Source organism: Brienomyrus brachyistius, chromosome 11 (genome assembly GCF_023856365.1).
Source record: "Brienomyrus brachyistius isolate T26 chromosome 11, BBRACH_0.4, whole genome shotgun sequence".
NCBI classification, from domain to species: domain Eukaryota; kingdom Metazoa; phylum Chordata; class Actinopteri; order Osteoglossiformes; family Mormyridae; genus Brienomyrus; species Brienomyrus brachyistius.
In genome coordinates this window covers 23948294-23962135 of record NC_064543.1, presented here as the reverse complement: position 1 = coordinate 23962135, position 13842 = coordinate 23948294, and the positions used below count along the sequence as shown (strand labels likewise).

Here is a 13842-nt window from a genome sequence, read left to right as displayed (position 1 = left end):
AATAAAAATAGTTGACAACAAATTTCGTCATCGATTAGTTGCATTTTTGCGTTTGCAAAAAAATAGTGTATAATAACATCACCACCTTGCTGCGTTAACATTGGTGTGTTAAATCTAGTTCATGCGTCTCTTTTTCTGTGTGCTACCATAATGGTCTGTGCATGGTTGTGCACACACTACATTTGTTATAAAGTACAATCATTAGCAAGTTAAATATGGCAGAGACAGCGGATCTTTGTTTCGATGTCACTTTGTCACTTTAAATAGAGATTCTGTACACTGTGACTTAAAAATACCCCTTGATGTTTTTTAAATAAAGCATTTGCACTTTTCTTAAAACCTTGTATTTTTGCGCAACTAATTGATTAGTTGATCACCTGATCAAATAGATTAATCAGTTATCAAAAGAATGTTTTTGCTGCCCTAAAAAATACTAGTAGTATTAATTGCAGAACAGAAAAGCTTTTGCAGAAATCTCTGAACTCGGTTATTTTGAGGAAAAAATATTTTTAATAAAGAAGCTGCATACTCACATGAGAATCTCATGACAGCATATATCATCTGATGAGAAATTTCCAGTTAAACACCCCATTGACATAACACAGATGATGCCTGCACTGTCCAGCAGCCTGTGCCAGAAGACAAGGGCAACATCAGAGGGATTCCAGTATGTTAAATAGGTGCCAAAGTGTCTTCTGGGAGCAGACTGATCATAGGAAGTGGCGGCTGGGATGCACTGACCACCCCGAATATCTGCTTTTCTCCACTTTGTTCCAGACATGAGGAAATGTTCCGACAAAGAGTTTCGTTGTACTGACGGCAGCTGCATTGCCGAGCACTGGTACTGTGACGGCGATACGGACTGCAAGGACGGCTCTGATGAGGAGAACTGCCGTGAGTCACGTCTGCACCTCCACATGATACAAAATGTGCTGCACATCTAAAATGAAAATTAAAAATAAGGATTTAATAATAGGGGGCGGCATGGTGGGGCAGTGGTTAGCACTGTTGCCTCACACCTCTGGGACCCAGGTTCGAGTCTCCGCCTGGGTCACATGTGTGTGGAGTTTGCATGTTCTCCCCATGTCGTCGTGGGGTTTCCTCCGGGTACTCCGGTTTCCCCCCACAGTCCAAAAACATGCTGAGGCTAATTGGAGTTGCTAAATTGCCCGTAGGTGTGCATGTGTGAGTGAATGGTGTGTGAGTGTGACCTGTGATGGGCTGGCCCCCCATCCTGGGTTGTTCCCTGCCTCGTGCCCATTGTTTCCGGGATAGGCTCCGGACCCCCCGCGACCCAGTAGGATAAGTGGTTTGGAAAATGGATGGATAGATTTAATATTAATATAATACAAATACTAAACCAAGAATAGGCAGCAGTGGCTGGCTGGAAAAGTGAATGCCTGGCATGCATAAGCTAATGAGTCCTACCATGCCCTGTGTCCTTTTGACTCTCCCATGAAACTGGCCAATCAGGCTGCTGCACTGAGACTGCTGAATTGGGGCCTGTTGTAACAGCATGGTTGTCCTCCCACTGACACTTCAGTCTCGCTCGGTCTCTTGCGAATGCCCTGGGTATTACTGTCGCCGAGTGGGAGATCAGCACACTGTAAAGCTGTGAGGGGAAAATCCTTTCATGTGATTATCTGTCCAGAAGAATGCCAGTGTTATAACTTGTATTATGAGTTATGAGCTGTTCAGCTAAAGCTGTTAATTTATGGCTCTCATGCTCGATTGTTAAATAATGAAGTTTCTCTCCTGTTACTTCGCCAGAACCCGATACACTGATTTCTTTGATTTGCTTTAAATAGACCGCCTGGAGACACTGAATGCAATTAACAGTGTAATTTTTGTTGCAGTCTCTTACATCTGAGATTGATTAGGGTTTTGGCAACATGCTCTTCATACTTAAAATGTACTTTTTCTGAAGTGTTTTTTGAAGAATTTGTATAGGAATGACCAGAGATTGTGATTACAACTATCTGTGCTACAGTTGTGACTTTTACCCATAAGAATTAAGGTTACAGCCCATGCACATCTCACATTATCTGACATTAACCCTGTGATTCCTTTTCACAATTATTAAATTCCTATAAAGAAAGGATGAAGCTTGAGGGGACCAATGATCATAAAGGAATTTGATCCTTTGGAAGTGGAATTTAACACTATCAGCTAACTGACATCTGAGATATATGCATTTCAACAAAACATTTTGGCTTATTATCCTCTTGTCTCCTGAATTGCAGCCAAAGTCTGCAATGGTATCTCACCTTCTGCTTGCATGATGCATGCCCACACAGCTCATCTTTGTATTTTTTTTAAATATATGTCCTCCTTGAAACAAAAAGTTTCAGACTACAGTAAATCGATATGGCAGGGCAATAAAATGCTGCATAGTATCAGTTTGTTCGCCAGACCTTTTCTAGGCTGATGTTTCACACAACAGAAGGATGTATCCAGAGATTACATGATGCAATAGTAAGAGTGCCCATCTAGTGTCAATTATGATACCAAAGGGACTTTCGGTATTGCATAATGTACATGCGACCACAAAGATGGAATCCCAAGGCAGGAAGACTGTCTGGATATACTGGACTATATGTAAAAGTAGGCTAGGGGAGCTTTTGGGCTTTCGGATGTTCGTCACAAAAAGAAGAATGAAAAGTAACCGCAATCTCTGACTACTGAAAGTTCATCCTCTGTAAAAAAAAAAAAAAAAAAAAAATCTAAAAGACATCAAAGCTCCTCTCTGATGCTGTCAGCTTGCTAATGGCAGAGCTTTCATCTGTGTAGATAAATGCCCCGGTTGCAAATGGAAAGGATTGATGGGGAATTTTGTACTTGACAGTTCATCACTTAGGGGTGAGGAGTGGGTGGATGATCATGTCGGATCATCATCCGAATGGATATGCGATGGCCAGTGTGTGCGGTTATCACTGACCGCTGCTTTTTATGGTGGTCTACGTTTTGCTAGTTATTATTATTATTGCACTTTTCTTTTGATTGCATCTGTGCTTCAGGAGGTTTTAATTAAATTTTTTTTTGGGGGGGTAGCTTGGGTGAAACATGATACAGACACTCCTCATTTAAAAACCTACCTGTTTAATGACCACTGACACTCTGACCAGTCGGGTTTGTACACTGTATGAGAACTTTGGTCGTAGAAACATCAGCGCAGCGACTCGGCGTCAAGTGCCTCATCTCGCGGCATCCGTTCTCAGTCTCGTCCCTGCAGGCGGTCTGTAATCACTACACTAGCATTCGCATCTCCAGGACTGCATATTTTTATGTACGCATTTTTATGTACTGTAACATGTAATGCATGTTATGTAAATTAAAACAGTTATCAGATTGGAGTTTCTTTTAGTCCTTTTCTGTATTCAGAATAAATAGAAACGATTACCTGTATTTACAGTAGTAAAACCTCAGTAATGTATATTAGAGCTAATTTCCTTTGTTTATTACAGTATGAAGTACACTACTGTACGGACAATTATAAATATGCCAAAAAAGTTATAGGTGGTAGAAAAATGACATTAAGACAATATCTAAAGATGGTTGACCCATACCCACTTCCAGTGCATTATGCTTAAAATATCAGTGAGGAGTGTCTGTAATACAGGTATCCATCAACTTACATCCAGGTTTCATCCCAGAAGTGAGGCCATAAGGCAATCTGGACGTATTTTGATCATTATAGGGTATAGGTCAAATATAAGATGCAACATAAGATACAATATCACACACATTTAACTAAGCCTCTATCATGGCAGTGCTGTTGGTTAGTTTTGGTTCTTGCTGCAAGCCACAGATGTGGTTAAATACGTCCGCTAATGTCCAATATGTCTGCTTCAGATGTCTCTTGTTTACTTTTATTAAGGCTCCTATGGGACCTTGAATGTAAGCACAACTGGACATTACTCGATAGGATATGTCGATGGGTGGCTGTAGCCACATAGACCATCAATTAAATTGCATTCCCCTATGATTTATGATAGGATCTATCAATATATAAATAGTAGGAGTGTTTCATTTGCTATAAATAATTATGTACTGATGCCAGTCCATTGTACTCGACCAGACATACAAATCTGCAGTTGAAGTATGATGGCTTCCTTGGCAGACCGCAGAACAGATCCCCTGCATTTTTTTATGCGTTGCATCACCTTCTCATTTCTATATTTGACATTGGTAGCATTTCAAAAGTGAGGCAGGTGTGCTTTATAGTCTTGATCCTGCCTTTGTGGTTTTGTTCTGTTCTGCTGAGGGTGTGTACAGCGTAGAACTTTTGAACTTCTATGGATATGCTCACCATTCAGTGAATCCATGTCCAGACAATGCTGGTGAAAAGCAGAGGGCATGGAAGATAAATATTCAGTTTCAAAGCCACTCTTTTGAATGAATGAATAGACATGAAAGAGTAAAGCTTGCAGTATATATGAGATTTTTTTGCAACCTTATGATTCATTTTGTTTTCATAGTCCTTACTGTGTACTTTTCATAAAGACAGCAGGTGCTTCATACAAATAATAAAGAACATATCAAACGTTAATAATAAAAATGATCACATGACAATAAATGCCTTAATATCTCTAATTATCATCAAAAGCAATGGGATTGTAACATCACTTAGAATATTTAACATCTGTTTTTCGGCTCATTTATATGAATGTTGTATAGATGGTTGGTAAAATTCACTACAGCTGTCATAGAGCTGTGTCAGCGGAAAGAGTAAAAAGAGTGATGTTTATAATAACCGTCCATTCCGTACTTTACAGTGCATACACAGGTTTGGATTTAACATATCCATATGGAACAGTGATTTTTGTAATCTGTATATTTTCATTATTCTCTCAAATTATGAAATGTATGTCCAGGGTCACCAATTTTGTACAACTGGAAAATCTTTGCTGTGTGGCCTCGGTGTAGCATCTGTGATGTGTTACTGGTGTTTCTTTCAATCTACATTGAAATAATTTGGTAAATATGTTCTCTGTAGCCTCTGATGTGATGGCGGCCACATGCAGCATGGAAGAATTCCAATGCTCCTACGGCCGCTGCATCCTGGACATCTACCACTGCGACGGAGACGACGACTGTGGGGACTGGTCTGACGAGTCGGACTGCTGTAAGAGCCAAATCCGGCTGTATCTCGTTCCACATGTTTGTATTTTCAGAAGGTGAGGTGCATGGGTTTGTGCGTGATGTAGGTCTGAATGATGTTTTTCATCTAAAGCAAGATCCGTGAGCGCGGTCCAAGTTATCTGATCCCAAAAGTCCCCGTCACGCCCTCCCCTCTGATCTTAGCTTCTTATCTCATCCTCCTTTCTTTAACCTCGGTGCTCTCCCTCGTCCCTTTCCCCCTGAATGCACAGCTGCACAGGAGCAAAGCCATCTCGGCTGAATAGACAGCAACATCCCTTCATCATTCTGCATTTTTCACTCTGATCACCCCATTTTCATGGGTCTGAGGCTCTCATTAAACTAGGATATGTTTTTTCAACCTGAAGAAACTGGCGTTTTGAAGGAGTTCTGTTTTCAACAGAGTCCTAAGAAAAATCGCTAGGTTAAACGGTGACCTCAGAGTAAACACTGTGAAGCTGGGTTGATGGCTTCATGGTGTGTTGATTTCTGTGCCTTAGGCAGTTACAGCGAATGGAAGTTTATTTATTTTTATCAACACAGTCCTAATAATACTTGTACTACTGGCTTATAGGGTATTCAATTAATTTATTTCCATATAAAACCAGACATCACTCATTGCAGCAAAAGGATAACTATAAGCATTAAAAGTAGTCTTGAAACTAGGACTGAACGATATGGAAAAACTCACACTGCGGTATTTAAAATTTTGAAATAAATATGAAAATTTCCTATTATGTACCAATAGTGAACAATAGTGTCTGATTTGACTGGAAAAGGCAAGTCAGTAGTTCATATTCTCACCAAAAATCTCTCCTGGCACATTGACAATTCTCTCATATTTAAAATTATATTAAGAATGAAATTTACAGAACATACATTTTAGTAGGTTTGTAACAACAACCATGACAGCATAAATGTACATTTAAAATTAACATCAGTGTTTTCAGGTTGTCTAACTTGATGCTACAAGTTATGCCAACAGATACAAAGCAGTGCCGACTAATCACTTGCTTTTGCCCAGTGTCATGTCTGTGGGATGCAAAACATTTCCTTGTTGCAAAACATAAATGCCTTCTAGTGATCAGATCTTGTTTGCTTGTTCACCTCATTTATTTTTGTTAAATTTGTTTAATTTGAGCAAGGACAAAAATGACTGATTGGCTTAGAAAATGCATGCAGACCTCACACTAAATTCAGAGCGAATAAACTGCAAACTTATTAATGAATGGAAAAATTACAGCTAATTACATTGCTGGTAAATAATTAAAATAGCTCATTTATCATTTGATTTTAAGATTTTTTTTCTGATTATATACATTCAAATATTCGACAATGCGGACTCATCCCTAGTCTGTATACAGCCTGTGGAAGTCTGATAACATCACTGGCCATCAGTTAGTTACAAGATGGCATCTTCCTGGAATCTAGCTGCCTTTGGTAAAGAGTATATCCCCCTGCCTGAATTGCTGCATTATACAGGGCGTCAAACACACAATGGAGTAATGATCTGAAAACAGTCCTCAAGCAGCTTGTAGTGGGTTTAGCAAGAGGAGTTCACCTTCATACAAGAATGTTGTCATCAGTGCTATTTAGTATCATCTTGGAAGGATTTTTTTTTAATTTTGTTTTTGCGAGTAATCGCTTGTGCAAGGCTATATTAAAAATAGTGTAGGAGGATGACTTGTAAAATGTCACACTCAAAGTGTTTTATAAATTACATTGTAATGTAGAACCATGTAGAAAATAAACACTGCAACAAATGTTCCACCCTTCGCAAATCTCACCTCCACAATGATTTTTTTTTTTTTGTTGTTAACCTGAGCTTGTGACACGTTTTTCCCCTCACTCATCCTTTGGAAATCTGATAGAGGTTCAAAGCTAAGCAAACAGCCCTAAACAATATGGCAAAAGAACATTCCAGCCTTGACTCATCTTCAGATGACATTCTTCAGCCATCTTCTTGTGTCAAAGACACTATCAAGGCTGCTTTGTTTAATACAAAAATGTCTGCTTGGCTGAGTCATGCAGTACACATGATGAAATATCTTCATCAGTCTGGGCTCTTTGGTCTGTAAATTAGTTGAGTCAGTGTGATAGGCAGGGTTTTAGCTGATAAGTCTAGCTGGGCAGATTGAAGGATGACGCAATGCCTACCTTTTAATGTGGGTGGCGTGGCACCTGTTGTTTTGCCTCTCTTGAAATCAGATAAAGTTTTTTTTTTTTCTTTGAGCAGGTGTGAATGGAGATTATATTTGTGTCTCCCGCTCTCTTACCATCTCACCCAGTATTTTCCATTTCTTTAGTTCAGTATTAATAGGCTTGACATGACATGATCAGTGCATGTGTGAGTGAATGGTGTGTGAGTGTGCCCTGCGATGGGCTGGCCCCCCATCCTGGATTGTTCTCTGCCTCGTGCCCATTGCTTCCGGGATAGGCTCCGGACTCCCCGCGACCCAGTAGGATAAGCGGTTTGGAAAATGGATGAATGGATGGATGACATGATCGTTTGACATGAATCAAGTGTAGTAACTCCTGGTGGCCCTTCATCGCCTTATGTTCAACATGATAAGTGCGTGAGGTACCATCCATTAAGTGTGTGGTTTCCCTCTGCATTACAGCCTCCCACCAGCCCTGCCGTTCTGTGGAGTTCATGTGCAGCAGTGGTATGTGCATCAACGCGGGCTGGCGATGCGACGGCGAGTTTGACTGCGACGACCAGTCCGACGAGAAGAACTGCAGTGAGTGTTTATCTGCCATCACTCGCTCCCAGACTGAGATGGTCACATCCTAGCATTGCTCACCAGGAAAAGTGTGTGCACCTCTGTGCGGGTGAATATTCACACCGTTTGATCTCCTTCAGCCACCTCCATGTGTACCGCCGAGCAATTCCGCTGCGCGTCCGGCCGCTGCGTCCGGTTGTCATGGCGATGCGATGGTGAAAATGACTGCGCGGACAGCAGCGATGAGGATGGTTGTGAGAAAACAGGTAAAGGAGGAGTCGAGCCACGACACACTACTGAACATCATGTGTTCATGACTCCAGCACTCTCACCAGGAAGCTCTCTGTTGTTTGTATATGATGGTCTTTGATAAGCCAAGTGCATAAAGTAACTTGACAGTGTCCATTAATTTAATAATTAAAGGAAAAACAATAATAGATACTGATTATTCTGCCATAACTCCATCTTGTGTTGTCAAAATGGGAATCAATTTCTTGCAGAATATTCACAGTGGGCACAGTCAGTCTTGTATATGTCACCAGGCCGGTCTATATCCCGTGTATGGCCTTAGGCCGGTCTATATCCCGTGCATGGCCTCAGGCCGGTCTATATCCCGTGCATGGCCTCAGGCCGGTCTATATCCCGTGCATGGCCCCAGGCCGGTCTATATACCGTGCATGGTCCCAGGCCGGTCTATATCCCGTGCATGGTCCCAGGCCGGTCTATATCCCGTGCATGGCCCCAGGTCGATCTATATCCCGTGCATGGTCCCAGGCCGGTCTATATCCCGTGCATGGCCCCAGGCCGGTCTATATCCCGTGCATGGTCCCAGGCCGGTCTATATCCCGTGCATGGTCCCAGGCCGGTCTATATCCCGTGCATGGCCCCAGGTCGATCTATATCCCGTGCATGGCCCCAGGCCGGTCTATATCCCGTGCATGGCCCCAGGCCGGTCTATATCCTGTGCATGGCCCCAGGCCGGTCTATATCCTGTGCATGGCCCCAGGCCGGTCTATATCCCGTGCATGGTCCCAGGCCAGTCTATATCCCATACATCGCCTCAGACCGATCTATATTCCATGCATGGCTGCTCAGCAGATTTAAAGCTTATAGCATTCAGCTAAACATATCGCCTTTGGTTAAAGGCAGCCGCCCCCACCGGTGCCAGTTAACAGGGCATTTGAATTAGCGGTGTTCTCCTGAACGTTGACATGTAAATGCAGCTCTTTGGAAAATGTGCTGTCCCTTTGCATTAACATTTTGGCTTCCCTGGACACGCTGGCTCCAGAGAACCCGCCTTGTGCCCCTGACCAGTTCCTGTGTGGAAATGGTCGCTGCATCGGCCTGCGAAAGGTGTGCAATGAGGTCAGCGACTGTGGGGATGGCACAGATGAGCACCCCCTGCAGGAATGCGGTGAGTCTGACCCCCAACCCATTCAGCATGCCAGTCAGCGTGGAAGCCACATGAAACTGCATGTTTGCACGCTTCTGAGTCAGAGCTGTTATGTCACTCAGCATAGATTTGATCAAGGAACTCCCTGATTTGTCACAGATATGTCAGAGATACGTGTTTCTAAATAATGGAGTGACTCAAAATGGAGTCTCATCCAAAATGTGAAGTACACCCTAAGCCAATCCCTGACCCTCCTGTATATGTCTTCTGGCCCACAGGTCCAAGGTCCAGTGATGAGAACTGCAGCGTGAACAATGGTGGATGTTCACAGAAGTGCCGCATGACGCGTGGCTTGGTCCAGTGTACCTGCCACACAGGCTACAGGCTGGCTGAAGATGGGCGGAACTGCCAAGGTGAGCAGCACTGGTGCTGCATGCAAACATGCAAATCAGCTGCATTCATCAGTAGTGCTTTGGGTTTTGTATCCCTGATACGTGGTATATTGTTTGTGAGACTTTTTTGAGTTTCTCATAATAGTACATTTGGTTTGTCTGCCAGCTGTACTAAAAGCAGCCTAACAAACTAGGAATACTTTGAGTCATGGATTTAACATGATCTCTGACTAAATATTACTTAAGAGATACATTCTTCACCTCGAAGTGTTACTTTTTTTTTTAGCACATCTGAGACTCTTAAGCAGATGACCTGTTTTTCTGTGATTAGGGAGGGATGTTTTTTTATCTAGCCTGTTTTCTGTTCCTCTCTGTAGTTGCTCCATGATAGATATCTGACCAAACCGGCTCTCAGTCCCGCAGTATATCTAGTTTACCTGTAAGGCAGATCCTAGCTGTGCATTTGTTTCTCACAGGAATTGTCCTAATCAGAGGAGTTCTGACATAGGGTGCTTGCCACCGCACCAGGTACCGTATTTTTGGCCAAAAATACGGTACTTCAAGGTGTTGGTTTTCCACTGCTGTAACAACTGGTGCCAGCAAGGAATGACATCATAATGTGAGGCGGAGCATTTTGTACTGAATTCTAAAAATGGCTACAGTGTATTATAGGGATGGACGATGTGTGATATTAATACCAAAATTGCATGTTATGGACATGCAATTTTAACATCGCTAGATTTAACAGTCTGCTAGATTGAGATTAGGCTTTTTCTTACCTTTAATTCTGTACGGACATTATAGCACAGGGAACATTTTTGCTCCATCATAGGGAAAAATAACTTGTTAGTTCTGCAATATTAATTATTATTACTTTTTCAAGATTCTCTAGTATATCTAAAAATCATTTTAAAGTTTACCTTTGCTGCTTTTTGAGTGAGTGCTGCTTGCGTTCTCCAAGACAATCACAATCATTTTGTTGAACTCCTTTTTTGTTTTATAAATACCCTAATATTTACATTGGGGTACAATACATTGCAGTACTTGAAAATCCTCCAATTACTGTTATTATAATTATTATACAAAATCCTTTTTTCTATTTCTTGCAATGCCATTCTGATCTTCTTATATCTTTTCTTCTGACCAGATCACAATTAAAGCTTTGGTAACTTCATTTGTTCATGCAGAAATTACCATCACTTTCTTTCATTTTTGCAACCTTTTTCAGTTCTATTTGCATAACTAATCGACAAAGAAAATCACACCCAAAGTGTCATAGTACTAAAAAAGTACCCCAGCTGGTTTGGCACTTTTGATACTGGAACTCAATGCAGAAATGAAAGTGCCAAAAGTACTGTACCAAAATGATGGTACTTGGTGCGGTGGAAAAGCACCCATAGTTTTTTCTTGTATTTGTCTCTGACTGTAGTACAAATAGCATGCTTCCTTTTAGCTTACATCGTTGACTTACACTGAAACTCTCCACTGCTATTCTAGTTTGTATTCTTTTTAGCCCGTCTCCAGAATTTTCGGTGTATAATTGTATTCCCTGGATTTCAGGGAATACATATGGTTTCAGCAGTGATCCGCTGCCGTCATAGACTCCTTGGTATGTAAGGCGATAACTCAAAAACTGTTTGAACAACATTTTTTTGAAACCTTGGACAGGCAGTGTACGACATGCTAAAACTCTGAGACCACAAAACTGAAGCAGCAATGAATAATGATAAAAAAGGGTGTTTTTGGCACTTGATCCTCTTAAGACTATAACTGAAAAGGCTTTTGACAAATCTTTTTCAAACTTTGCAAATTTATTGTTTGGGAGCCGATCTGGGACTCATTAAATTTTGAGACAGATCGCCCCAAAACTGAAGTGGCATCGAAGGGAAGGGTGAAAGCAGACAAAATTTGACTTTGTAAATGTGGTAAGTCTAAAGTATTTCATTGATCTTATTACTGTTTCACGAAAACATATGAATGAAGATCTACAACTGGTTTTATTTTCAGACAAATTGGCCCAAACATTTAGCAGCAGCATTGTGTGGTATCAAAGGAAGAAAACTGCAACTGTAAAAGACACTTCGTCTTGTGAACACAGTAACTCTACAAGTATTGTTCAGACACATGGTAGGGGTGACAAACTGGAAGTGACTACTTTTGAGATGGATCTCCCCAAAATTGAAACAGCGCTACATATTGATACCCAAAATAGACTAGTTTCTTACATTTGATCCCATAAGCAGAATAACTCAAAAAGTATTTGAAAGATCATTTTCAACCTTTCCAGTTAAGTTATGAGGTTAAAGATCAGGACCTGATCAAATTTTGAGACAAATTGCACCAACATTGATGCAGCGCCTCATAATGATAGCAGAGAGAAGACTAGCTGAGACACTTGATTGTCAGCATGAAAAGTTCAAGACTCAAAAATTTTTTGGCCAGTCTATTCCAAACTTTTCAGGCACATTGTATCAGTGAAGATCTGGGTTTTAAGGAATTCTGAAATGAATTGCACATAAATTGAAGCAATGGTGTTTAGTGATAGCAAAAAGAAGCATGAGATGATAACAGGTCTTTGCGAAAAGGGTCAGTGTAATTGCCATTGTTTACTCTACTTACCCTGTTTGATATTTAATGGCATTTATTGTCACTTCACAAAAACATATGGATGAAAATCTATACCAAAAAATTTACACTTGATCACACCCAAAATTGTAGCTGCAGTGAGAGGACAAAATTGGAACTGTCAGCAGAGGGCTGCTGAGAGCAAAAACGGAGCCTGCAGTCAACATCTTGTAAACTTAGATCTTCTATGGATCTTTAAAAAACAGTTCAACCAAGGAGACCTCAATAGATGTTGACACAAGTATTTATTTGATTAAACAAGTTAAATGAGTAGGAGAACAGTAATTTGGCGAAGCCCGTCTCTTGGTCGTTGGTTCCATCGACTCTGAAGCCGACAGATCTGGCTGGGTGATCGGGCAGAAAGCGAAGGAGCCAAGCCCGGACCAGGCAGGGAGCGGAAGGTGGTAGAGAGGAGGAGGTGGGCGAACCGAATAGCTGTAACGGCAAAGGATTGGATTAGACTTACTCTTTATATAAAACCTGGATCGATGTGATTGGATGCGCTCGCATTCCTTAGGTCTCCTTGTTTTAACTTTTGTATTCACTTTCATATATCTTATTGATCATTGTACAGGTGTATAATTTGAAAAATGTGGGGTGTCAGATTATTTTTTAACTATACCGTAATAAAATTTATATTGAATTCTGGTCACTAGCTTCACCATTTGGCAAATATTTTCAATAGCAGTCATGTTGCTCGTCATTGAAATGTATTGCAGGGAACTGAGTGAAATTAATTGTGGGAGAGTTTAGTTTGTCACTTTCGGAGACTTGGGGAGAGTGTGTAAGGTAGGCTTACAATAATATTTTCAATAGACTGAGGTATTTTCATTTGTAGAAATTTATCATACAAAATGTTCTAGGGTTGTTGGATGAATAGATTTACCATGTACTTGGACCCCGAGCTTTGCTTTCAACTGTGTATACATATATGTGTGTGTGTGTGTGTGTGTGTGTGTGTTTGTGTGTTTGTGTGTGTTTGAGCAGGTAAACCTATCCTTATGCGGACACAATGTCCCCATTACGTGATAAATATTAGTTTTTTTTTCCCTTATGGGGACCGGTTTCCTGGTCCCCATAAGGGAAAACTCTATTTTAATAAAATCAGTGACTGCTATGAAAAAACTAAAAATGCAAAAACTCTTGTATTTTGCTTGGTTACTTATGGTTATGGTTAGGGCAGGGTGGGGGTTAAGGTTGTCATAGTTAGCGTTAGCATTTTTCCCATAGAAGTGAATGAGTGGGCCCCATAAGGATGAGTATACCCTACATGCGTGCGTGCGTGTGTGTGTGTGTGTGTGTGTGTGTGTGTGTGTGTGTGTGTGTGTGTGTGTGTGTGTGTATCTGAGTATGTCTGTAAAGGATTCTCAGATTAACCATGTTTACACATTCAAAACATGAGTTCAGTCATCAATGTAGATAATCACTTGTTCACCAGTATAACTTGTTGCTTTGTGGATAAGGAATTGGTATACTCTAAGTGAAAGAGCTAAGAGTTAAAAAGACTTTGAGCTGTAAATATTGTTCTTGTTTACCGTAGCTAATCCTTTGTATATATTGTGAATAATAA

General features: G+C 41.0%; 1 protein-coding gene across 3 annotated transcripts in view; it reads left to right on the top strand.

Annotated features, from left to right (window-relative positions):
* Positions 1 to 13842, top strand: part of LOC125704236 (low-density lipoprotein receptor-related protein 4-like) — a 104205-nt gene that overhangs the window by 65466 nt on the left and 24897 nt on the right. For all 3 annotated transcript variants that reach the window (XM_048969633.1, XM_048969632.1, XM_048969634.1), the window contains exons 5-10: positions 778 to 894; positions 4997 to 5125; positions 7761 to 7880; positions 8003 to 8128; positions 9151 to 9276; positions 9534 to 9668. In XM_048969633.1, the coding sequence (XP_048825590.1) occupies positions 778 to 894; positions 4997 to 5125; positions 7761 to 7880; positions 8003 to 8128; positions 9151 to 9276; positions 9534 to 9668 (753 nt within the window). The remainder of the gene's footprint in view (positions 1 to 777; positions 895 to 4996; positions 5126 to 7760; positions 7881 to 8002; positions 8129 to 9150; positions 9277 to 9533; positions 9669 to 13842) is intronic.